This window comes from Amblyomma mixtum, chromosome 6 (assembly GCF_055824585.1).
Source record: "Amblyomma mixtum isolate Tamu chromosome 6, ASM5582458v1, whole genome shotgun sequence".
NCBI lineage: Eukaryota > Metazoa > Arthropoda > Arachnida > Ixodida > Ixodidae > Amblyomma > Amblyomma mixtum.
Genome location: NC_143017.1, coordinates 118452143 through 118478214, shown reverse-complemented (window position 1 = coordinate 118478214; position 26072 = coordinate 118452143). Strand labels below are relative to the sequence as shown.

Genomic DNA, 26072 nt, shown 5'->3' with positions numbered 1-26072 from the left:
GGTTGCAAACGAGGGCTCGTATTCTACAAGAGTGAATTTGTCCACGCTGTCCGTTTAGTCCTGTGGCATTGTTTGGTGACATAGCCGCAGCTTTCAATCGTCTGTGGGAAGCGACCGCAGTAGTGGCCGGTTGGCAGCAGGAACTCGTAACAGGCTGAAATCGCATCCAGTGGTGGTGAATTTTTCTTTATTTTTATTTCGTGCTTTTTAATGTACTTTATCTTTATTTCATATTTCATTTTACTTTTTGGGGCGCGGGGGGGGGGGGGGGGGGAGGGGATGACGCACTCGCCACCGTCGACGTAGACCCGTTACGTTTTGACTTCTCTGGTTGGCCGTGTGTCGTTTTCGTCTGATGCTACCGCCGCACGGACGTCACGCCTAATGGAACGGACAAATGGATCCTTATGCGGTTTCAAGGAGACGTAAGCTCGCCACTCTCTCGGGGAGTTTGTGCTACGAATTGTTAGGCGCGACGCATCATCGCCCACAAGTCACATTTACCGGCCGCCTTTCTCGTAATGTCATTTCGGTAAGGCGCTACAGTGACGGCACTGAAGAATCCCAAATGGAGGAAATTAATCTCCTCCGCTTCGGCGTGCCTCATCGGCCACAACGGCATTTGGCTGGCTGTCTCGCTCTTCCACTGACCACGTGACTTACTGGGCTGCGCGTGCGCAGACATCTTTCGAAGCGCATCGGCCCCACTATCGCTGTGTAGAAAAGCCAGGGTGTTTCAGCGAAGCCCGCTAGCAATTTCTAATGCTGTTCATTTCGAGGTAATAATGATGGCTTTGAGACAACTCACACCTTCGCTGTTACATTAGGCATCGGTCGCGAGCTATGCAGCATAGTTTTGATTTTACTGCGGCAGCATTCCATCCGAATTATGTTTAATGGTTGTTTAACGCCCCAAAGGGACTCAGGCTATGAGGGACGCCGTAGTGAATGAAGCGCTCCGGAAATTTCGACCACCTGGGGTTCTTTAACGTGCACTGACATCGCACAGTACACGAGCCTCTAGAATTTGGTAAATTGGTTTTTGAGGAAAGGAAATGGCGCAGTATCTGTCTCGCATATCTCGGCGGACACCTGAACCGCGCCGTAAGAGAACGGAGGAAGGTAGGACTGAAAGAAGAGAGAAAGAGGTGCCGTAGTGGAGGTCTCCGGAATAATTTCGACCACCTGGGGATCTTTAACGTGCACTGACATTGCACAGCACACGGGCGCCTCTTGCGTTTCGCCTCCATCCAAACGCGGCCGCCGCGGTCGGGTTCGAACACGGGTACTCCGGCTCGGTAGACGGGCGCCTTACCACTGAGCCACCGCGGCGGGTCTCTAGAATTTCGCCTCCGCCGAATTTCGACCGCCGCAGCCGGGATCGAACTTGCGTCTGTCGGGTCACGAGCCGAGCGCCATAACCATTGAGCCACCGCGGCTGTTTCATCAGAATGAGACAAACGCGAAGTCGTTCTTCCTCCTCCCCCTCTCTTTTACAGCCAGTTTACAAGCGCTGCGGACATTTTATTTTTCCACGTCGTTCAGGGTTAACTACAGCATTCCTCCCAGCGCTGGTTCCGACTGGGTACAGTTGTTGCAAGCTTTGTGCCGCCCAGCGTCTGTGTGCCATTTCCCCTGTCGCGCTTCTTCCACCGTCGCGCGCGGTAACAAAGTATCCGAGCCGTCCCTTCCGCGATTGAGACGAATCTAAACGGACCCCCCCTCCTCTCTTTTATGGGCGAGATGCAATGTTTGTCGGTTGCGCACTCGTCGTCGCCGCGCGTCTATTAACAGCTGCGCGCCGTCGGCCCATAATCGTCGCCGGGGTTGCGCCACGGACGCCGCCTCGTTGTGAATGCCGGTCGGGTGTGTGTCTTCCTGCGACGTTGCCAACGGCTTCGAATCGCCGTCGACGGGGGCGACCTTGCGGGGGCTTCTCTCCCATCTCCCTGATTGTGTTGAGAGAGTGGGTCTGAGTTGGGCAGGGTGAGGAGGAGGCTGTTCCGTGATACGTGGTCGCATCCGCCTTTATCCACGCACCGTGCTCCCCGCTTTTCGTTTCTTTTTCCTTTTTTTTTTTACTGCACCGCGGGCCACCTTTTACCAGGTGAATGGGGCGTCGTTTTTTACGTAGCAGGTGTGTTATGGTTACGCTCTGCCGTGGGTTCGTACTCTGGTGTGTGCGGCCCAGTGTGTCGCGCGTTTTCCTTTTTTCTTTATTCGGGATGCTCTACCCGAGTGATTGTTGCTGCGCCACCGTGGGTTCGTTCTGCTTTCGTCGCGAGTGAAAGCGCCCCCTACCTGCCCCTCCTCCTCAGACTTGCCACCCCACCTGCCCTTTTGTCCCCTCGTCATGCCGATATCAGCTCAGCGCGCGTTGTTAGCATTGTGTGGGCCCCGGATTTTTCTCCGCCTCTTACCTAACACTCAGCGATGCAACAGGTGTTTGCGCGTCCTCCCGTTTTTCGCTCGCGATGTGTACACCTTGCTCCAGCAGGCCCATACACCTGGTGTGTGGGTTAGCGCCCTTACAAAAATATTTTAGTCTATAGACTCTCATAGAATTCATAGATCTATGACCCTACAGTTTTGGTAGACTTGTCTATAGACAGCCTATAGACCATGAATAGACAAAAGGAAAAAGACACCTCTGGTGGATGCTGTCATTTCCATTGCTCTGTGTTGACATGACTCTCCTTCCCTGATGCTCCGGCTGTTTTTTGGTTATTTGTATTTTAATAGAAGTTCATTTTAGGGCAGGTAACAAACGCGAGCTCACTGAAATCAAAAGTAGGAAATAGACTTGACCAGAGCGCGTCAATGGGATTAACCACGATGTCATGAGAGTCAGTCGAAGCCATTGGTTGGAGGGCGTCCTTTGATAAGTACTTACCACCGTGTTCTTCGAGTTGTACAGGACCAGCTCCAGCTGGGGCAAGGTACGTTTAATTGGTGATGAATGGGAGACGCCCCTCTCCTGCACTTGATGTAGTTGTGCTAATGATGATGATGGGTGATCAAGACCCATTAAATTGCAAGAGGAGCCACAAGGATTAGTGGAAACTCAGTAGAGGGCCTACATATTAGGGCTTTAAGAGCCAAGTTAATTGTATGTGCATGGGGTTTGGTCGGTCGTCCTTGATGGTGAGAACTGATGCCGTTCTGGTGGATGGTTTGATGTTGCCCAGCGGCGTATTTCATGAATAGGTGTGGCATCTTTCCTACTCAACCGTGTACACTTTGTCAACATGGGAATCCGCAAACTGACCAGTCTACACGCTCTGTCAGCCTTGTGGATTTCAGCTAGCGCTAAACCTTGCTCTGCCTTCTAGCTCTTCGTGCCACCATTAGAGGCAAGCTTCTGTTAGATCTTACGCTCTCTCAGAGAATGCAGATAGTCCACTCCTAACGTGTCTGGGCAGTGTCCTGTGTGCAAACCCCAGGTGTCTCAGTGTGGCAGTTCCCCCCCCCCCCCTCCCCCCCCCCCCCCCACACGCGCACACACGAGGAGGAGGAGGTCATCGAGCCCGGTTGCAGCAGGCCGGAAATGTCTGGTTTTATATCTGGTTTGATAAAGGGTCTGTGCTGAGACATCGTAGCTTCCTTGGGCCTTGTCCAACGATTTTTACTTTAGCGTCTTGGTGTATTCCAACGGACTCTCTTGATCGCGAGACAGGCCTCGGGATCGGTAGGACGCCGTACGCGCAATGCCGTTCCGAGGAATCTTTTTTTAAACGCGTGACGGGAACGAAGAAATTAACTGAGCGTTATTTAGCTATGGCGGATTCACTGAACACCGGAATTTTCTGCCGCGTTTCGACGCCGGGAGCGAAGCCCCGCCTACTCGGACCACCGCGGCTGTTCGCCGTCCCTTGCTCTGTGACGACTGAAATGGCACGGAAAAGCTGTTGTGAGAAATGACACAAACCTTCGTGTTTCGTTTGTGAGCGTTACGCATCTCTATGGTACTTGGGAGAGGTAGTACAGCTTGGCCATTTGCGCCGGCTGCACTCGAGATACGGCCCCTGTCCCCTTTAATGCCGTTTCGGTGCCTGCTTCTGCAATGCATTGCTACGGAATTGCCTGGTCACCCCAGCCTTTGCTTTCTGAATTGCGAAAGCGTGCCCTGCAGCATATCGCATGCGAAAGGCGAATGCGGGCCAGCTGTTGGGTTCCTGGAGGTCAGCCAGGAGTGGGCTGTGTGCAGGCTTTGAGTTCCTAGTGGGGCTCACGCTTCAGCGGCAGTGCTGTTGGTGGTTGGCACATTTTTAGTACTGTTTTGCTTTGTATCTTTTTTTCAGTGTGGGCTGGGAAGCATGGCAAAAATTGGCTGGTCATTATTTTCTTCGTGCTTGCAGCCGCTGTTTTTCTGTTCCGGATTCGTGAAACGTACACACACCGACGTGACGCGGCAATCTTTCGCGCGTGCAGCCGGGTCGGCAGCAGTGCTGTAGCGACAAGATATATCAGAGCTACGGTGGCTGGCCGGAAGTACAGCCTTTGTCAAAAGTTTGGAGCCCAGGTGGTTTGCTTCTGAAGCGCGTTGTCTGGTTCGTATTGCATCTCCAGCGCTCCAAATTTTCTGAAGGTAAGAAGATTTCTGGTCCTTCCTCCTCCAATGGGTAGGACTTCTACGAATGATACAGGAGTCCCACTGCGAGGCTTAGAATCAAACCCCCTGGGCTCTAAACTTTTGACAAAGACTGTACGTCATGCTGGATTGGTAGAACTGCTCTACGCGCTACTCTTCGCGCTCCGTCACAACTTGCCCGCCAAATTGTGAGCAAAGTGCCCGCTTTGGCAGGTGACAAATTACTGATTGGTCACGAGAGGTTAGCAACGTGGGTCGCCCAAGCCCCATCGATGGCAACACCTGCCTCAGGAGTGGTGTGAAGACTCCCAGTATCTGTGAATGTAGAGAACGACCCCTTCACCCATAACGCTATGGCGTCATACCCTTAAACCGGAGCTTAGATGTCCTCTACATTTTTTTTTTAATACCATAAGCGGAGGGATAGCATAAGCTACAAATGGCTATTTCATGGCGCGCATGTACCAAACGTTGTTTCAAATCAAACCTTAACATACGCTCGTGTCATGTGCGCTTTATTTTCCGGGTTTAGCATGCGTGGCTTTTGAGTAGGCCAAGCGAGAGAGCGACAGTATTAGTTGTGCATCCGCAAAAGCTTTGCGGCTCAACGGGCGCACGTTACGGTGTACTGCGGCGCGTTTTGTCAACTGCAGTTTTATTTGAGCGCCGCGAACGCATCGCCCGAGAAGCGCAACATACTGTGGCGCCATCTAGTGGCAGTAAGTCAAAGCGCTTCAGCTTTGGGCTGAGTTAACTATTTCCTTGCAGCGACGTGCACCGAGGGTAGGTTGGTCGGTTTATGGGGTTTAACGTCCCAAAGCGACTCAGGCTATGAGAGACGCCGTAGTGAAGGGCTGCGGACATTTCGACCACCTGGGGTTCTTTAACGTGCACTCACATCGCACAGTACACGGGCCTCTAGAATTTCTCCTCCAAAGACATTCAACCGCCGCGGCCGGGATCGAACCCGCGTCTTTCGGGTCAGCAGCCGAGCACCATAACCACTGAGCCACCGCACCGAGGGTAAGAAAAGCGAGACAGGTATTTAATTAATCGTCATCCTTTTCTCTGATTCATACTTTGCATGCACAAAAGTAAAATATTTGATTTTTTTGTGAATTTTTTAGTGAGACCAACTTTTTTACTCCTTTGAGAAATTCGAAAGGGCGAGAAAATTTTTTTCGCCAAAGTTATTGAGAGGCATTACTTTAGCCGGTTCAATATATTAGCCGAAACTTTTATCGAGAAGGAAAGAGGTCGAGCGCAAACTCTGGTACGCTTATTTATCTGAAAAATCTACTAGTTATCCTCTGTAACTTCACGTGTGTATCAGAGTGCATGAATTGAAAGCGTGTGCAATCATTTATAGCGAAGTATTGCGTCAAGTAACGCGCGCCGCCAAGTTGCCAGCGTTATCCCCGTTACCGCCGCAAGGGCCGCACCGCAAACTCCGCGGGCTCGCGTGTGTGTACGTAAGACGCAGGGCTCGCGTCAGCGTTCTGCGCAAGCTCTTCCCCGCAAGCCCCTTGAAAGATCCCCAAGTGGCCGGAAATTATTCCTCACTTCTCCGCTACGGCGCTTCTTTCTCTCTGCCTTCTTTCAGTTTTTCCTTCGTCCCTTCCCTCACGGTGCTGGAGGACTCGGCTGCGTTTTGACGGAAGTGCTTTTATGTACTTTCATTTTCAGTTTTTCACTAGCAATAAATGGGGCATCGCGCTTTCGCTTCGTCTCATCTCGCCTAGAGCATAATGTATGAGCGATACATTTGCTCTGTTTATTATTTCGTTTGACGATTATGCCGTTCCTGTTAAAGGCGAAACGAAAAGCGTTGTTTACGGCCACTCGCACGCGCCGATGAAGTTGGCCATGGCCAGTCTCTTGGGGAGCGCGTTTTGAAAACGAGATGGCGCCACTGTGGCCAAAGGTATCGTTGTGTCTTCGCTTGCATACGCCGAACTAAATGTGCGGTCGTGGCACAGCTAACGTCCTGCGAAGTGCTTTCGTTTAGCGTACGTAAGCGTGTATGCGCTATTCTCAACTGTTTACTGAGCTTCCTAGAGCCGCTTTTTTGTAGTAACGTGGCGGTGTCCGTCGAATAGGGGGCCGCCCGCTTCATCACATATCCGTCGCCGTCGCTAGCGTTTCAAGCTCGCGGCAAATGAAAGGCACACGAAGCTTTTGCCTAGTCTGGCGATGACCGCGTCACAAATATTTAGCGATAGAACGTGGCGTATTTGAAGTTCGCTTCGTTACGTCGCTCCGGAGATGCGTCAAAAGCACGCGACGTTCAAAGGTTGTTTTCAGGTCAAGAACGAAAGGGGGGGTCAGAAATTATGGAATGTCGGTTACTTTGGTGTTTATTATGCACGACTGATGTTTTTCTCTTATGCAGGCGTAAACAAAACCGTAAGTGAAATTTACGAGACTGGAAATTCAGTGTTTCTGTTTACGACCTAAATGGCGCCGCGAGTGGCTGACGCAGTCCAAACAGCCGCCAGCTCTGTCACACATACTAGGCAAAGAAAGCTGCCACACGCAATGCAAGTAGGGGTTTGCAAAGTTTGAGCCTCTTATTGTGTGTTTCTGTAGCTCGCATTGAAAAAGGCGGGCACCCCGGCGGCTCCGCTGTGACCGAGCGGTGCGTTGACACGGGCTACATTGTTTTTCGGGCACCCTGCCGCCGTCGCGCCCCAGTCGCCTGGTCGCACCGGAGAAGCGCAGCGTCACTAATAATCTTGGGCCACGTCGCCTAGCGGTGGCCGCCGCTGACGTTCCGGAACGCAAACAGCTTGCGCAATGGCTGCGGGGCTGTAGTCTCTGCCACCGCCGCTCGCTCCTCCGCTGCCCTTTGCATCGCAGCCCTGGGCTGCCGGTTTCGCAACCGTCTGGGGACGCTGTCGGCGCCTCGCAGCTTTTCGGGCCGGGGACCCTGTGCAGAATGCCGAGGGTTAACGTCGCGCTTCTCTCGGTTCGAGTAGGGGTGTTCGGGAAAAGCGGGCAAAATCCGTTCGTCTTTGTCAGTTTGGTCATGGTTGGGAATAGCGCTGTGTATTGACACGTGCCGAATGTTGACGTTAACGAAATTTAAATTACGGAGTAATTTCGATGTCTAGGTTTTATTTGTTACGACGGTAGGGCGTGTATTAGAATGCAGGAGTTATGGCTGACGTGGATTTTTTTGTCGTGAGTTGCACCTCGCCTTGCTAGAGGTCGAAGTGTCGCGTGCCTAGCGTAAGAATTACAGCGAAGCATGTGTTGTGGTTTTCCTCTCTGCGTATGATATCCTAAGGTTGTTTTCAAATCTGGCAGAGGCATGACCGAGAAATTCGTCTTTTTATGCGTACCGGTTGCTGTTCCCTTTGAACGGCTTTTGTACACTTGTCGACTGGAAGTCTTGGTGGTGGTCGTAGTCATATGAGAGCACACTTTAGACTTTACCCTTGTGAGGCAAGTTCGTCTGTTTCCAAACCGTTTCTAGTATATGCAGGGATGTCAGGTTCATCGTTTCGATCTCGCTCGCTCCCCTTAATTGAAAACGCCGGTGCTGTGGTGCAGTTTAGTCGGAGCTCGCGTGGTGTGCGCCACTCACACATCCGCGTCCTTGCCGCTTTCGAAAATTGCGTGCGTTTGAACGGTCGATGCTGTGCACGCTGCTGAGGTCGGCCGGCCGGTCACGGCGAGGCCCGGTCTCGGCAGCGAGTTCGGAGCGCAGCCTTCTGCGCGAGCGCATTCCACCCGAATGCTAATTTTGTTGAGGCTCACCGGTCGTTGCGAAATGCGCGCGCGAGATAGCGGGGCGACTGAGACGGGAGCGCCGTCGGTGCTTATGGGACAAGATGTGTAGCCACTGGAGCGATAAGTGGGCCGCCGGAGCTTCACACGAGGACCTGCCGTGCCGCGATAAGACTGCCGCGTCTCTTCAGAGCCTCAGCCGCGTCAGTGCGACAGTCAGTTTAGTGTGAGTGCTATTTGCTTAGCTACGCGCCGAGTCTCGGCGACGTGACGTGGCTTGGTCGTTCGATGGGGAATTCAGTGAGTCATGTATGGCTGGCCTGACATCATCCGAGGAGAGAGAGTTGAATTTATAAAAAACTGCGGCTTCCAAAAAAGTTTCGGAAACGGCTTTGGTGAAATTCCTGTGCCGTCCGCTGGAGTCATAAAACTTGCAGGCATTCATAGTTTTTCTTTTAGCGTACGCCGCCGCGTTTGTTTTCGGAGTTTAACAGTTGTGTTCGATTGAGCCAGATTGGTGCGGTTCTGGAGTGAGTTTCGCTCGCGTAGAAGCGAGTAGGTGCTTATTCCCACCCTCGACATGGTGAATCGACGTGCTGAATCCCCATTTGAGGTCTTATGGTGCGGCGGTGGCATTGACAGACCGGCCATTGGCGCATCCAAATTCCTCTGGCCGACCTCCGGGTGCTCCAGTTGTACCTAGGTGTTTTATACAGCTGCCGCAGTGCGATGTGTTGGAAGACCGCAGCGAGGGAGAGTTCAAACTCTGTGGAAAACGTTGCCCAGCGCGCATAGCGTGTGCCGTCGCGCTGCACCAACGGGGTCGCCCCGGCGTTCCACCTGGTACGTGCACCGCGAGGTCGACGGCGCTATCAAAGAACGGGGACATTGGGCAGGTACAGGGTCGAATGCACGGGTTCCCCTGCGTGCACCCAGCACCGTTCCGTATTCGTGCCGTGTCATCGATCGAGGGGGGCCGTTTCTGGAAGCCCGGGTGGGCAGTGGTGGTGGTGGGGCCGGGTGGGGAAAGAAAGGTTTCGGAGGGGAGCCCTTGGGAGGAGGAAGCTCAGGGAGCGCGCGGCTTCCCGGGAGGGAGGAAAACGAGGTCGACGAACCTCCGCCGCCTCGGCGTGGCGTCCCGACCACGGCAGTGCGGCTGGTGGGGCCGCCGCGCTGCGCCGCTCCTGCTGCGCCTGCGTCGTCGCACGACCTCCCTGCCGCCGGCCGTGACGACGCGCCACTCGCGAGCTGCCAGCGCTCGGGGTAGGCGTCGGTCGCGTGTGACGACGCCGCGCTCTGCCGCCGGCCGGCTTCTTGCCGAGCGTACGGCGGCTTCCGCTCTCCGGCGGTTGGGTCCCCGGGGCGTGTCGGGTAGCACGCGCCGCAGTGGCGATGCCATTGATCAATACCTCGCCAATGTGCTGTCAGGAACGACTCATTTCCCGAGTTGGACTGGCCGACTGCTGGCTTTCCTCACAAAACGAGATCGCCCACCTAGTAACTGTAGGAGTGGGATGATGAGGGGCGTGACCATGCTTGTGCTGCTTTCGTGTTTCTCGGCTATGTCCCGAAGGTTGCGCGATTCGTTGCTGTGCGGAACGTACAGTCTTTGTCGAAGGTTTAGAGCCCAGGGGGTTTACTCCTTAGCCTTGCAGTGGGATTCCTGAAGCATTCTGGGAAGTCCTACCCATTGAAGGAGACAGAACCAGAAATCTTCTCACTCAGAGGAAATTTGGAGCGCTGGAGATGCATCACGAACCACACAGTGAAGCTCAGAAGCAAAACCCCTGGGCTCCAAACTTTTGACAAAGGCTGTACCATATGCCACAAGTTGGCGTTGCCGTAAGTCCCTTTAATTACGTGGCTTCACCCGGCACGGCCTTTGAAAAGTGACACCGACGACCGGGCGAACTAGCCGGCACACTACTAGGTCAACAACGGCGCTGACACGACGACCTGATGTGGTCGCAGTGTGACAGGCTTTCAGGTCGGTGAATTCAACTGATCCATTCTGCTGACCGCCGACACAGGTGTGTTCAGTAGATAAGGGTAGCTTTGGGACGCGTTGGTATACCATGACGAAAAATGTATCGCTCGAAACAGCACAAAACGAAAAGGACACCACATGCGTTGAAAGTTAGTGCATTTGGTGTGTCCTCTTCGTTTCGTGCTGTGTTTCGAGCTACATTTTTAGTAATATATTAAGGCGAAAGCATTTAATGGCTCATACTGTCCTAACCAAGACGTGTTAAAATAATTAGGCCGCGTTTCAGATTGGTCGAAATGGTCGTGACGTCACTGCGCGCGAATTATGACGGGTGTCCACCGAAATATGTGAGACAGTTACTGTGTAGTTTCCTTTCCTCAAATACAATTTTCATTTTCTTCATTACGACCCCTCTTTCTCTTTCTTCTTTCACTCCACTTCCTCCCTTCCTGTACGGTGCGGTTCAGGTGTCCACCGAGATGACAGCGAATTACAGCGCCATTTCCTTTCCTCAACAAGCGTTGCGTTCAAAGGGCAACGCATCGCGCCGAACGTGTGGCGGCGTTCCGTGGACTCCCTGGCAGCGCTACAACACGCTGTCGCGTTCCACTCCTAAAGGCAAAGCGTCATTAATTGGCAGTTAATTAATGCATCAACAGAATGTGAAGTGAACAATCGCGTAGCAGAATGCAGCACTCAGGCTTTCGCCTTTCACCACTTTAGCCGCTAAAGTCCCTCGTAATTTTTCAGTAGGTCGGCCGCCCGTCGAATATGCGTCCACCAGCAAGGATTCCAATTGTAGATGCGCTCAGGTTAGAGCTGGAAAAGCAAAATCGGTTTCGCTTAATTGTTGCATGGCCAGAAGACTAGCGCTTCTCGAGATGGCCTTTTGCTGCTTTTCTGTATGCGGTGCCCCGCTGCCTTTCATAGCGGGAGAGGGGAAAGGGGAGAAAGAGGAGTTTTATGCTGGCGAACGGGTTCCGAGTGCATCGCTGTGGCACGGGATTGCGCGTGGCTTCAGATTTCCCTTTCTTCTGGCCCGGCCGCCAGGCGCCCGCGGCACGCCGCTTTTCTGGGAATCCGGATGCCCGTGTTCTCGCCTGGTTGTCAGCAGTCCCGCTGTTGAGGACCCCTCCCGAGTCCGAACTTGGAGGGCGATACGGGCGGTTCTTTTCGGAGCGAGCTGTTCTCTAGAGGTCTTTTCGATTTGGCTGGACTTTCTGCACCAGTTCAAGGAATGCATCGCGCGCGCTGCGCTGCACTGCACTTCCATCTTCGTTCTGAAAAAGCGCCAGCCTAGTACAACTAGCACGAGTTTTTGGCTGGCTCGCACTCTCCGAAGTCGAAGTGGAGCTGTAGTGCGCCAATATGGCGGCGCCCATGTGTGGGTCGGAGCAGCGAAGAAGAAGATATGACAGTAGTCGCTTAATGAAATGATGACAGTTCTTTCTTGAAAGGAGGAGATGAGAAACTGGTTTGGTTTATTGGGGTTTAACGTCGCAAAGCAACTCAGGCTATGAGGACGCCGTAGTGAAGGGCTCCGGAAATTTCGACCACCCGAGATTCTTTAACGTGCACTGACGGGCCTCTAGAATTTCGCCTTCATCGAAATTCGGCCGCCGCGGCCGGGATCGAACCCGCGTCTTTCGGGTCAGCAGCCGAGCGTCATAACCACTGAGCCACCGCGGCGGGGCAGGTGAGAAACTGTTTGTGGTAGTATAATTGTAAACCTAAGCGGTCAAGTTGAGCCTCGCGGGCGGCATTTCAACGGCTATTCGTGTTTTATTGCGAAAGCAATACTACTTGCACTTTCACGCCGTTGCCGTGCCGCGGCCAGTGACCACCATCGTGCCGCGGCGGTGACCACCATTGACCTTCATTTGACCTTGATTGCATTACATTAGATTCGATTACATTGGATTGGATAGGAGTGGATTGGATTACATTAGATTGGAGTGGATTGGATTGCATGTGATTGGATTGGTTTGGATTATATAACCGATGCATCACCACAAGTCTAACCACAAGCACCACCACCAGCTACACTACCAGCTGTACCATGGCGTACGTACGGATATTGCTTTCGCAATTACCGGGCTTAAACAAGCTAAGCCACAGCGAATTTTTTTTGTGTAGACATGCAACGACTTTTTTCTTCCGTGAAACGACGATTTTCTGGGGCTGATTCGTTCTTGTAAATGCTTCACGTGGTTGGGAATTTTGGCGCAAGTATCGGCGGCGGCACGCAGTTGGCTGCAGTTTGGTGGCGACGCCAAGACTAGCAGACGACCAGGCCTGCACTCGACCATCTGCTTTGGAAGCAGCCAGTGCTAAGCTGCACGTGAGCCGCCGCGGAACTTTACGGAACTAGTGCGGCGAGCGCAGCCAGTTCGATAAAAACCTTTATGTAGGCGCAGCGACTGCCTGCTGACACTCGCGTGCGCGCTCAAACCCCACACAGCTAACGGCGTTCCGTAGGTTTCGAGCGCCTGACGTCGCGCACCGACGTGTCGGCTCCAACATCTTTCTTGATCCGGTTCTGCCCTCCCGTATCGGTCGTCGTTTGTCGCGAGGAAACGCAGAGAGCCGCCTGCGCGTGCGGCCGTTTCGGTGGTCGGCGCACTTCCAGGTATTGCATCACGCGGCGGCCGCCTGTTCGCCAAAGAGCAAAAGCGGAGGAGACGCCTCTTCCGCATGGCGCGCACGCACACGCGTGCTGGCTGCTGGCGCTTGCACCAGTGCCGGCGGGTGCGCGTCGGAAGCCTGGCAGGCCGCTGCTTTGCTCGTTCCCTTCTCGGGCCCTGGTCTCGCGCGGCACCATGGCAGTTCACTTCTAGCGCTTGGTTTCAGCGGTGTGTGTACTGCGTGCGTGCGAAGCCTCTGAGTAGCAAGTGTAACTGGCTCACGGGTCAGTGGACACCTCAGTCGCGCTGCGAGTAGTCGGTGGCGTCCACCTGCAAACTGAGGCAGTTGTGCGCATTTCTTTTTTTCGAAACCAGCGGAAGGTTTAGGCTCTGTTGATTGTGAGTAAAGGAGAGGCGCATAACTGGCTCCCTGGGTCAGTGGACACCTCAATCGCGCTTTGAGGCGCGTGGCGGTGGCATCCGCCTGCAGAAAAGCGCGCTTTCGCACATTATTAAGGCGGAAGCCTTTAATGCCTCATCGTTGTAAGCACGAGTTGTCGACAGAAATGTCACGCTTTTAAATTGATCGAAATGGTCATGACGTCACAGTGCGCGAATTTCAAACGCGGCCAATTGTATTTTGGCTAGTAACCATGCTACCAATTAAAGGGATGGTATATATAGTGATGCTCGAAGTAAGTGAGACTGGGTTAGTCCCACTTCAATTAACTTAAGTAACCTTTCTAGTAAGACCAGAAAGATAAATAAAACGAGTAGGAAATTTGTCGAGTTGGGGAATCGAACCAGGGTCTCCGGAGCGCGAGACAAGCACGCTAACCACTCCGCCATGGCAGCACGATGGTTTGGAAAGAACAAAGGCGCGTCTAGTGAATACGGTGTCTTTGTTCACTCCCATCTTCCTCCCTTCTCTTACGGCGAGGTTCAGGTGTCCACCGAGATATGCGAGACAGATATATTTCCTTTCCTCAAAAACCAATTTACCGACGAGCAAGGCGTAGAGCCGAACGGGCCATGGCGTTCTGTGGACTCCCTGGCAGTGTTACAAAACGCTGTCGCGTTCCACTCGTAGAGGCGAAGCTTAACATCTTAACCACATATCAGTGAGACAAGCAGTAACACCGCGCTTAAGGCTTCCGCTTCACCTCACTTTAGGTCAACAAAGTGCCCCCCCCCCCCCCCCCCCCCTTGAATTTTTTCGTGCTTAGGAATGCTCAATCGCCAGACATTTTTTTTTCCTTCCGCCCGTCTTGCTGCGCTTCCCTGTCTGCGCAGCAGTCCGCTCAGGCTGCTCAGCCGGCGACCTTGGGGCCATGTTGGCGCCCGGCGGTCGCCCTGTTTTGCGCGAAAAGTACGAGGACCCGCAGCCATGTGTGAATGTAGAGAGTGACCAATTCCGCGCGTATGGGCATTAACGCTATGGCGTCATACCGCCCCCTTAAGTTTTTTCTAACATCACTTAAGTGGCATAACTGTGGGTCTTAAATCGGGCAGGCAGGTTTAAGAGGTGGCTTGGAATATGCTCTAGAAGCTACTGGGCAGAGGCGAGGACGCCAACGGGAGTAGACAAGGGTGGCCGACTGCGCGTTGTGATGTCTCCCCTGTGCCGCGTCGCTCGACGAGCGCTGCCAAGTTCCCATGCCAGACCGCAAGCATTGCGACGCTGCTACTGCTTCCGTTTCTCGGGGAGGGGCCGCGCGTACCGTACTTGGTTCTTGCGTGCGGGACCCAACGACGAGTTCCTTTTGCCCCTGTGTTCGCGTACAGTAAGTACAGCGCCGTCCTCGCGAGTCGGCGCGTCGTCGTCGTCATGAGCGGCCGCCTGAGCGTGCTTCTGCGGAGGGCGGGTGAGACGGACAGATGTTCCCGTTCACCCACCTCGTCCAGGGTCCGTCGCCGGCCTGCGGAGCCGCTTCACTGCTGTTCTTGTTTTGTTTGCCTTTTTCCGCCTGCATCTCTCCGGCTGTGTGCGCGGGCCGGACCCGATAAAAGACGCCCCCGGCCCTCCTTTCGAAGGCGCGCCGTCGATGACGTCGGATGCCGGAACCGCTGGAGTGACTAAAAATCGCCCCCGCCGCTCGGTACCTAGCCTCGTGAGACGCGCGTCGAAATCCGGGCATTGTTTCGCTTTTGCTCCACGTACATACGTCGAGCTCGGAATGGCACTCATCTCCTGTGTATCTAGCTAAACAAGTTGCTATTCGCCTTCTGCCGCTGCTGTGGGCGCTTAGTTCGTTGAGACCGTCAGGTAGGCTCTCCCATCTGCCTCGTCTGCTGCATGGCGGTATTCTTCACCCCGTTACCTCTTGATTAGTTAACGCAGAGTTCGTGCGACTTGCTTTCGCGACGTGGCGCAGCGACACTAGAAGAGAAAGCAAAATGTTTTCCAGCAGTTGCTTTTGACAGAATAAGCGCTTGTCGCATATTTCACATCTCTCTGTATATTTTCTGCCGCGCTCCTGTCACGCCGGGGTGATCGAGTCGGGAGGGGTAGCGTCGCCCACCACTTGCGAAACTTGGTGAGGGGGAGAAGAAAGATGTCGTGTGCCTGGCGGCGATTCTAGAGGGGGCACAATCGCTCCCGTCTCTCCCGAAGCATCGCCCTTTTCCTTTTATACTCACTTGCGCGTGCGACCCGCGCTGTTTTTTTTTTTTTTTTTTTCAGTTGTGTGTGTCGTGCGGAACCCGCATTGCGTTTTACTGCGGTATCGCTCTCCTCTTTCTTTCCACCTCTCTGCCCCTTTTATTTTCACCTGCCGCAGCTCAGGTCAGATGCCGCGGCTAGCAGCGTCTTCTCCGTCGTTTCCGCGGTGGCTCAGTGGTTATGGTGCTCGGCTGCTGACCCGAAAGACGCGGGTCCGAACCCGGCCGCGGCGGTTGAATTTCTTTGGAGGAGAAATTCCAGAGGCTCGTGTACTGTGCGATGTCAGTGCACGTTAAAGAACCCCAGGTGGTCGAAATTTCCGGAGCCCTCCACTACGGCGTCTCTCATAGCCTTAGTCGCTTTGGGACGTTAAACCCCACAAACCAAACCAAACCAAACCGTTTTCGTTTCATTGTGAATGAGCCACTAATAATTTTACCATGGCATCTTTGCTCGTGTCAAGTCCCATTAAAGGTACAGCCTTTGTCAAAAGTTTGGAGCCCAGGGGGTTTTCTCTTGAGCCACACTGTGTGGCTCGTAATGCACCTCCAGCGCTGCAAATTTCATGAAGCTAAGAAGATTTCTGGTCCTGCCTAAGCAAACCCCCTGAGCTCTAAAATTTCTGACAAATGCGATACGCTGAGGACAAAAATTGAAGTCAGCCTGCATCGATGGGGTACTGCTTTCTAACTAGTATGGAGAGACCACTCTCACCGGAAACGGAAAAGACCCGAAAACGAAACACAGGTGTCGCCATCGCCGTCCGTTTTTGCCAGTAAAATTCATGCGTCGACACCGTTTTGTCACGAATCACAGAGGCTACGCTATGCCTCCATTTACTTAAAAATGGCAACAACCTGTCCTTTACGGCGAGGACGTCACGAGTTTGAATCGACTGGCGGGAAGATTTTTAAATCCAATTTTCTGGGCGATAAATGCCTCTTTTGCTGCCAGACAAACGTCACGAAACACGGCAAGAGCAGAGAATCCATTTTTTTGCTGAGAGGAGGAGGAGGAAGAACATTTATTTCCGCCGAATATGGCGCGGCAGCCACCTCCGGGTCCGCACGCAGGCGTCCGGGGAGGCAGAATAATTTCATGGAGTTGTCCTCTATGCCCCTGTAAGCTCTGGCTTCTTGTCTCAAGTCTTAATGCCGGTGTAGGTAGCTATTACTTTAGCATGTCAGTCACGCTTGCTACTTTCCGTTCTTCTGTTTAGTTTTTGAACTCGAGTGGTCGTATGAAGCGAGGATTGTACCCAAATAGTGGACACAATGTCGCCCAATGTCCTGAAGAGTGATTCTTCATCTAAACACCTGATCGGGAGATAACGGAAGACCTTTAACAGTGGGGCTGCAAGCTCACGCTGAAGTCAGCATGCTTTGCGGTTTGCTGTAATGCCCACTGTGTCATTTCGCTCCTTGTGCACAGGAGGTTATAAAATGTGAGTGCCGCGAAAAATCTTGTTTCCCACCATATTCTACAGGTAAACAGCTAGATAATGTATGTACCGCCTGTGCGTCGGATGGCTTACTGCGAAACCTAAGCCTAGCGGCTAAGCATCCCCAAAATTTTAGCGGCCGAACTGCTGAAGTAGTGGGCTAAATCGAAATCGAACGGTTCGTTGCTTTGCAGCGAGCACCAGAGCATATTCACACACTTTCTGTGTTGAATCTTAACTCCGCCATTATTTTTTATTATTTGCAGTTACGCGGTCGGTTACTAAGCAACAAGCGGCAAGACGTTCGAAATCGAACTGTTCGATCGGCAGTTATGGTACGGGTGGTATTGAACCACGTATTTAACTGCTACTCGAACGGTTTTGTCTACGACTCGGGCCTCCTTGATGCGAGCCCGCTATGTCGTACTTGGTCGCTTTCCAGACAGGAAGGGTAAGCGTCGCGATTCCTCAGCGATCACCGAGCGGAATTGCGACATTCCGCGTAAGTGGCCTCGTTCCATCTGTTTCTTTTTGTATCAAACGTATTCCTTTCTCTCGCTTCGCTTCTTCCGTTTGCAAACTTTAGGCGGGAGTAACGCGTCATGCACGCATTCGTTGTTGGAACGTGTGCGCGCTGTCGGGGAGGGTGAGCTCATTCGGGTGCTTCTTTCACCGTGCCGCATTTATCTGCTTGCGGAAGCAAATCACACCTGTTTCCGGGAGCCGACGTTGCGCAAAGCCAGCTGTAGTAACCAGTGTTCAGGTATCGGCAGTGGCGCAGCTGCATAATGGTTGCCTGAATGACAGACATTGCGTAGGACGCGACGCGCGCTGGTTTTCGGACCGTTTACTGACCGCTTTGCGAACAGCCGATGTGCCGCACTCGGCTGGCCTGCTGTGAGAAAGCTGCACATATCGAAACGGTCGTTAACGTAATATCGATAAAGCACCCCGCGCGCGCGCGCGCGCACGCGGCAGCGCTCCGTCCGCTTGCGTCTTTGCGGATAAACTATTCTTATATATTTTCCATTCCCAGCGCAGAAAGCGAAACAAGTTTGACAGCTGGCCTCCACTGGGCAGCACTGTCCTACTTGAGGTTGAATAGGCATTTACATCCCTGGGTTGCATCATTAGTTGAGCGAATGCAGAAGCCTTTGATCGCCACTTTGTAGTGAGCAGCGCGTACAGCGGCCACCGCCTTTTAACCCGCCGTCTGTTTGGTCTGGCGTCGCGTGTTTTAGGTGGGTGTCTTGTCGCCGTCGCGAACAAAGCACGCCAGCTTTGACGAACTGCGACTCTCCCGCCATCTGGTGGCTGTGTCGCGAGGCGTCTGGTGGCGCGCGTTGAATGGCGGCGGGTTGGAAAAAAAAAAATGGCGGGAGGAAAAGCGCGCGCTCGTGCTTTGTCGTCATCGGCTCTGTTGGAGGTCATGAGAAAGTGGAGGAGACTGAGAAGGCGCGGCGGCTGTTCCGCGGAGCGGACTGCACCCCGCGGCCTTCCCGAAGTCCTCTCCCGCGCCCTCTCGGCGCTGCTCCGTGATGTGCGGCGGCATGCCTGTGCCTGTTGGGGCTGTGTGTGGGCATATCGAGCGGTGCCACTGCGTTCGCACTTGCGCCGTGCGCTCATGCCTGAGAGTACCCCAGAGCTGGCATGAAGGCTGGTACGCAGCGGGCCCGACAGCAATAAACCCACCTTCCGTCGCTGCTTGCGTGTTTATTGCGCGTATGTGTTGTAAAACGCAAGTGGTGCGTCAATTTTCGTCTGAGCATGTGGGGGCAAGTTAGCACAATCCCACCTGTCACAGAGGTGTGCATTTGTCTTATGTAAACATTCCGTATGCCAAAGCAGTCTGGCATGTTAATGATGGACCGCCTTTCTTCTATTCTTTGCACTTGATAACATCATTTTAAATGCTGTTAACAGGGCCAGTCTTAGCACTTTTCAGGTGTCTGGAGCTGTCTTCCCAGAGTGCCATGTTGTCACTCAGGTGGGCGCATAAGTAGTAGCCGACAAAAAGAGAAAAAAAAAAATGATTACCGTGACAGAATACAGGGGTCTTATGGAAGTTGCACAAGAAATAAAAGCTTCATAGTATACTGTGGGGCGTCCTGTTCTCATAAATGTCAGTTTTTTTCATTTGCTCCTATAATTCTATGGTAATGCCTCTGTGCAGTCCCCTTTGTAGGCACAGTTCCCAAAGGCCCTGGCAATACCAAGAATTTTTGTCTCTTGTCCATATCTCTTAGTGCAGCACCCCGTTTCAAAGAAGTGCACCATCTAGCCCAGCTTGCCACTCTACTACATTTAGAGCAGCTTTGAGATGTGCTGAAGAGACAACCTGCTTTGTTTGTTGTTATATGTGCATACTGTCTGTGCACATTAAAGAACCCCATAAGGTAGCTATACTCCTTTACGTTAGCTTTGTGTGGCAGGAGCTCTGTGGCAGCAAGGCCTTCTTTGTTCGTGCCCGTAGTAAAAAAAGGTTAAAACAAGGTCTAAAAAATTAGGTGCGGTTCAACTACTGCTGAACCTGGTTAGCGAGCAAACACTATGTCGTATCAGGCAGCTATACGCGGCTTGGCGTCTGTAACATTGAGTGTGTTCCGGACACTGGATAGGCAGCGTGCCCACCCTGCCATCCTGGCAGGTGGCAGTTAATGGTTCATCGTGAGAGTTTGCTCACCCTATGAATACTGCAGCCTATTGCTACAGTGCTGTGTGTCTGCCACAACGTTGTCAGCACTAACGCATGCAGCCTACATCTCCCTCTAACCACCCCACGTGCCTCAAAGCATCACCAATTCAGGCGTCTACTGACCCAGGGAGCCAGTACACACGCTTCCTTTTCTTAAAATCGGAGTCTAAAATGTTGGCAACACTTACGTCAGTGAACACAATGAATGCCGACAGCCTATGGCTTCAGTGCCATGTTTCTGCCACAACGTAGTCAATGCCAAGGCATGCAGCGCACATCTGTCACTACGGCCACATAGCTTAAAGCACCACTGAGGTGTCCACTGTACCAGGGGGCCAGTTACGCGCCTTTCGTTTGCTTTGAAGTCGCTCTTCATCAGTTTCATAGCTTAAAGCGCAACTAAGGTGTCCACTGTCCCTGGGGCCAGTTATGAATGCACCTTTCCTTTATCTGAAGGTCAAATGAAGGTGAAATCTCCATAGACGGTGACCTTGGCTTTATTTAGTGTAGTGGAGCTTTAGCCTCAGAACTGAATTCTATTGCAGTCTGGTTAGTAGTTCACATGTAAAACTGAGCGCGTTAGAGCATGATCTAAAAGCTGTCTAAAATGTTAACGGCAACATTATGCTGATTGTCATTGCATAAAACATTCAAAAGTACTAAAGGTCACGTACATAGTCACACGGGTCATATTCAATGTTTCACGAAGTAATGTGTCAAAACGGGCCTAATAAATGTAGGTTAAGATCACATCTTTGGGACATGCATGTCACCATCAAAATTCAATCATCGTCGAAGATAGGTAGGCCGTGACAAGTTCTAAAAAGACCCGCCCATGGAATAGAACTTCTGACAGCCCATCTTCGGCAATGTTTCGACGAGCAGTACGATATCTGGGTTATTTTATCTAATATGCAATTGAGCAAAGATGGCCCAAGTCATTTTGTGTGCTAAGCAGTAAATTTATTAAAGTTTTATTCCTGAAGTTTTATTGATGTGCCTTCATCATGCGTACATGCGTGCAATTCCTCAGTGGAACTAATGTGTGGTTTTCTGTATTCTTTGTTGTGTTTTGCAGATATACCACTGAACCTGCATTTCGAAATGCTTCTTCGGACTGGAGAACTCCAAAAGCTTGCCCTGAGAGCATCTGCAACACTAAGGAAGTATGTGTGCACCGTGCTTCTGTGTAATCATTGGCACGCTCTTGCTAGCATCTTTTATTCTGGTGCAGTTTGTAGCAGCCTGCTCTCTATTTGCATGTAAAGAAAGTCAACCACAAACATGTGGCTGTCTGAAAAGCTGAGCAAAAAGACATTCTCGCTGCATTGCTCATCTACTCTCTCATTGCAACATGCTCATATTGTTTGTTGTGCTTGTGTTATAGCCTTAAATTATGGCTGTAGTGACTTGCTGTCCCCTGTAAGGGCCATTAGGTATGCCAAGGACGCCTGCATTCAGTGCTTTCAGGGAAAACTGTTTTGCTACCATCTTTGTCAGCTGCATGCCAAATGCACTGTTAGGACACTAGTTTGCTTACCACCCCCAGCTCTGAATGGTCTGGCTGTGGAACCTGGCAAGTAAGGTTTTATCTGCAATGTGTGATGCTTATCTTGAAAGGAAGCATAATGGTAATTTATTGTATGCTGTGAAGTTGGCAGTACTGCCTTCCTTAACTTAACTCGCTTTGTGTACAAAGGTGCATTCTTCAAATTCACTGGCTGCCTAGTCACTGCTGCTATACAGCTGCATCTGTGGGGCATGTTTTGAATAATGGCAGTTGTGTGCTTAATGCAGTGTCACACAATTTTCCAGCTTGCCATTTGTAAAAAAAAAATAAGGCAATCCTTTTGCTGCACAGAGTCGACAGGTGTAACAGAGGCTTGTCGTTTTGAGAATGTGCATTTGGCAGGGCGTGACTTCCGTGTTCTTTGCAGGCTTGGTCTGCTGATCGTGTGAAAGCCACTTCTGTAGCTCTAGATCTTGTTACCTCGAACAAAGCATGAGTCGGTCACTTTTTTAGAAGGCAAGGCTTTGGAGGGTTGGCATAGGTTAGGAAAAATGTCAAGCGGCACAGTAAGCATTTTCAAAATCGCATTTTTCTGACACATAAGGCCATTACATGAAAAAACAACAACAAAAACAGTGCATTGAAGCTTTGTCAAGCTTATTGGAGCTGTGTCGACTTTCTGCATACATCTGAAATTGGGGGAGGGGTCGACCTACATGCGGTGGCTATGTATTTCTAAGGCGTGAGACCCGTGTGTGGGGCCTCTGACTGCTTCTCTTAATTGCAGGTGTCATTGTGCAGCCGTTACTTTTAAGCGGTGACTCCATGACAATGTTACGTATGTGCCACGCGGGCAACACCACCCTGCGTCAGGTGTCGGAAAAGGGCACACATCTCCACGCGTCTCATGCTAGCTGTCTTTCGTGCTCGCGCAGTCGGGCATTGTTAGCAAATTTCATGCGGACAAGAGCGGTTGCGGCAGCTACGGTCAGCTAGGACTCGCATACAGAGGGGTACGCGGGTTGTATGCCAAGGAAGTGCCCATGGAGTGAGGCAGTGACTGCACACACACTGTGGTACCATCCCGGAGGAGGTACGCTGATCTGAAACCACACGCAGCAAGCGTTCCAGGAGTGTTCATCGTTGGAGAGGAATACTTCGACCTATTTCGAATACCAAACATTTGGGCCTCATCGAATCTCGAATACTTTACTATCAGACCGAATGCCTGAAGTTATTGAATATTTGCACGCCCCAACTTTCTTTCCTTAGTTGCAGCCAGTGCTGGTCATGTTGTTGGCAAGTCTTTTCATGCCTTGTGCTTTGTGATGCAGGAAGTCTCGCTTGGCACAAGTCACAGGCATCACCGCCGTGGACCAGGCGCGGAAAAAGAGCAGAAAGCTTGCCCACAATGCTGCCCAGACACTTCTGTCGTCTGCAAGTGAGTTACGCACTTGTATTAATAACCGTGCTTCTCGATTGTGGTGCAGGAGGCATGGTTGCTCAGAACTGGTTACTAAAGGGCTAAGAATATGCAGCAGTCTGATGGTTGCCACAGAAACAAACATATTTCACTGTTGTTTCCCCAAATGAAAAAGCTTCACTTGTAATAACATCACTTTTTTATGGATTGAGCTGGTTATAGGCAGACCTCATGATTGTCGTCTGCATAAAATTGTCATCACATAGCAAGGTTGTGCGTGTTGTCATTGGTCACATGACCAATGAATCGTGTGACCCATCCCACGTTTTGGCCGCCGCGGTGGCTCAGTGGTTATGGTGCTCGGCTGCTGACCCGAAAGACGCGGGTTCGATCCCGGCCGCGGCGGTTGAATTTCTTTGGAGGAGAAATTCTAGAGGCCCGTGTACTGTGCGATGTCAGTGCACGTTAAAGAACCGCAGGTGGTCGAAATTTCCGGAGCCCTCCACTACGGCGTCTCTCATAGCCTTAGTCGCTTTGGGACGTTAAACCCCATAAAACCAAACCAAACCATCCCACATCCCCATTTGCTATTTTTTTCTTCCATTTGCCGCTCCCACATACAGTTGGCACTGAAACTTGGGTCACATTACTTGAATGCCTGTTCGGCTTTACTGCTATCACTTAACAGGAGAAACCACCCCAGATCCATGGCATGGGCGTATACATCCGTACAGCAAAGCAGGTAGGAGTGTGGTGGTGAAGTGTAGGAGAGAGGCATATGGGGAAAAAAATGGCAGGTGCGATCCGGCAGGGTGTGGACTGGTGCAATGCAGCAGGTGGGAATGACGGACAGAGAGAGCGAGGGAGAATGCAGAGGGTGAGGGTCCACAGCTACGACACACCATAGTGGGCGAGGATGAGGTGCCAGGGCATGACACAAGAGGGCATTGCACTGGTGGCACGGCAAGGGAGGGGGGGAGTCGCAAAGCACAGTTTATCCAGTGGCTATTGCTGGGTTCTTGCATTGCGTACCTTTGCATAAGCATTTTTTGTCATTGTCATTTGCAGAAGAGCTAAAGCAGCTGGTAAAGAAAGAAAATACGGTAGAACCCCGGTCATACTTTTTTTCACCGGACCGAGAAAAAAAAAACTTAACAGCCGGGAAAACGCAACAGTGAGGACAGCTCCAGAAATGAATGAAAACAGTGCAGCTTTGACTTGAAACAATTTATTTCTGCAAAGTGACCTTAGGACTTTAAAAAATCCAGAATGGTGGATTGCAGTTTCTTTTGCTCACTGGAAGGCACCACGTGTTTCTCAATAGCCTGGAAGGCCGCATTGCTGTCAGCATCGCTTTGCAGTGCGACGCACATGCCTGCAAAAAAGGTCGAGAGCCGCGACGGCTTCTCCAAAAATCGGATCTGCCAACTCTAGGAATCATGCGGCTCGTGCTCCTCATCGTCACCGCAGTCAGCGGCTTCACGCAGTACCGAGTTCGCAACGATCTCGGCGATGCCTTGGCACCCTGACGTCACGGCAGCAGCATCCATGGCAACATGGTCGCCACATGTGATTCCCGAGGCACCCAGCGCAATCCATAGCCTCAGTTAGCTCTTGATCACAAGAGCCTGCTTACTACCCTTTATCTTCCATGGCAGTTTCCTCTTCCATGCGAAAGCCACACCGCGCGCAGCAGTGCTGTGCAGTTGACGCGCTCACTGCAGTCCTCACTGAAGCGACGGAGTGCACAGCGTCAAGCATTGAAATGATCATAGGCTGCTCTACGCGCTGCTCCGCGTAGGCTGCGCTGGCTGCCTGTCGACTGTGTTTAGTAGGTCCAGCTTTTTCTCGAGGGGAAACGCCTTTCGCTTGTGAGACGCCATCAAAGCATGATAAATGCGGTTTACAACTTCGACGTTCACGAGGCGGATGGCCATCTAGTGGCGGCCTCTCCAACTCGCATGTGGCTTCTTGCAGCCAGTTTCGTAGCCAAGCCCGGCCAAGACTTGTCAAAAATAAAAATGGCGGTTGGCAGGCGTTGCCCGGGCGGGTTCGGCATGCCCGGTTGCGACGTATTATGCGGGAACGTTTCCTCAGCTACAATGTAGCAGCGGGGTTCCCAATACATTGGACCCTATGGAACCTATGCTGGGACCTGAAGAAAACGACGTAGCTGCCGGGAAAACGCAGCATTGAGGAACGTAACAGCAGGGTTCTACTGTATATTTATAGGCATGCTTCAAGCCAAAATGTGCTTTTGTTATGAATTTGAGTGAGGAGAGAGTCACTGTTTAGCGGTAAGCATTTTCGATTATACAAAAGCAGCTAGTTATCACCTAGAGTTGTGCTAAGCTTTCTTGGCACGATTCATTCCCCTATTTGCAGAAATGAGGAGACATCATGGCGACAAGAAACGGCCTTATCGTCGACACCTGGATGGAGAAGTGACTACAAACGAGTCCTGCTACGATGGCTCTTTCAGACGTGCGGATGGTTCTTACAGTTTAAGTGAGTGTTGTAATTTGCCTCTGCTTTTGCCTGTTGGCTGGTAAACAAATGTTGTGTAAAGAATGGCATTTAATCGTATGTGCTTAGTGATAGCTTGGAATGTAGGCAGGCTTAGAGTTTTGCAGATTTTCCTTGTGAGTTTCCTCTAATATAAAATGAGCTTCTATAATGGGGGGTGCACCAGATTGCAAGTTGGTGCATTGCACTGAATGAAGCACGAGCAGTGTAGGAAGGGCTGTTGCATTAGGTACTTGCTCTATTTCTGTGTGTGTGTTCAAGGAAGTAATAAAGACTGTGACACTTCCTGGCTTCCAAGAACCAGCAAATAATGCAAGAATAAAATCTGTGTTTTACCCATGGACTGTTCGAATGCAGTGCACACTACTGTCTTCTTAACTATTGGACTGCTAATTGCCCTCAGTACACTCGTGGCCATTAGAGTGTGTTTGTGCAGATCATAAACGTGTAAGATTTTCTTGCTTTGTGATTTGTTGCTGTAGTTTGGTTGGCAGGAAGGGAAGATTAGCGCACTGTTTACGCTGCTTGCTTGCGTCGGCAGTCCCTTTCCCACACGAACAGTTGCGAGAACAAATTGCCGGTAAGCTCTGGTGCATGTTGCAATTGAAAAACCGAACAGCTTGCTGTTCGCTTTTTCGCTAGTCAGCCGGGCTGCATGCAAGAGCACAGTTCCACTGTTGACGACAGATTTCTCAGACTCTAGGAACAGCAAAGTCCGAAAAATCGGGCAAACCAAAATAATATTTCACCATAAAAATAACTGTACGTCAACTTCTAATTGCCAGTGTGGTGGAGGAAGGGGTCAGCAGTTTTGTGAACAAACTGACACTTCACAACTGATGCACATTATGCACACAGGTGATTGGCAGCAGCCGATTTCA

At 51.7% G+C, this 26072-nt stretch overlaps 1 protein-coding gene across 1 annotated transcript in view; it reads left to right on the top strand.

Annotated features, from left to right (window-relative positions):
• nsl1 (non-specific lethal 1) overlaps positions 1 to 26072 on the top strand; it is a 97297-nt gene that overhangs the window by 54817 nt on the left and 16408 nt on the right. Inside the window, exons 3-5 of the mRNA XM_089548950.1 lie at positions 20811 to 20898; positions 22577 to 22683; positions 25051 to 25173. Of these exons, the coding sequence (XP_089405076.1) occupies positions 20811 to 20898; positions 22577 to 22683; positions 25051 to 25173 (318 nt within the window). The remainder of the gene's footprint in view (positions 1 to 20810; positions 20899 to 22576; positions 22684 to 25050; positions 25174 to 26072) is intronic.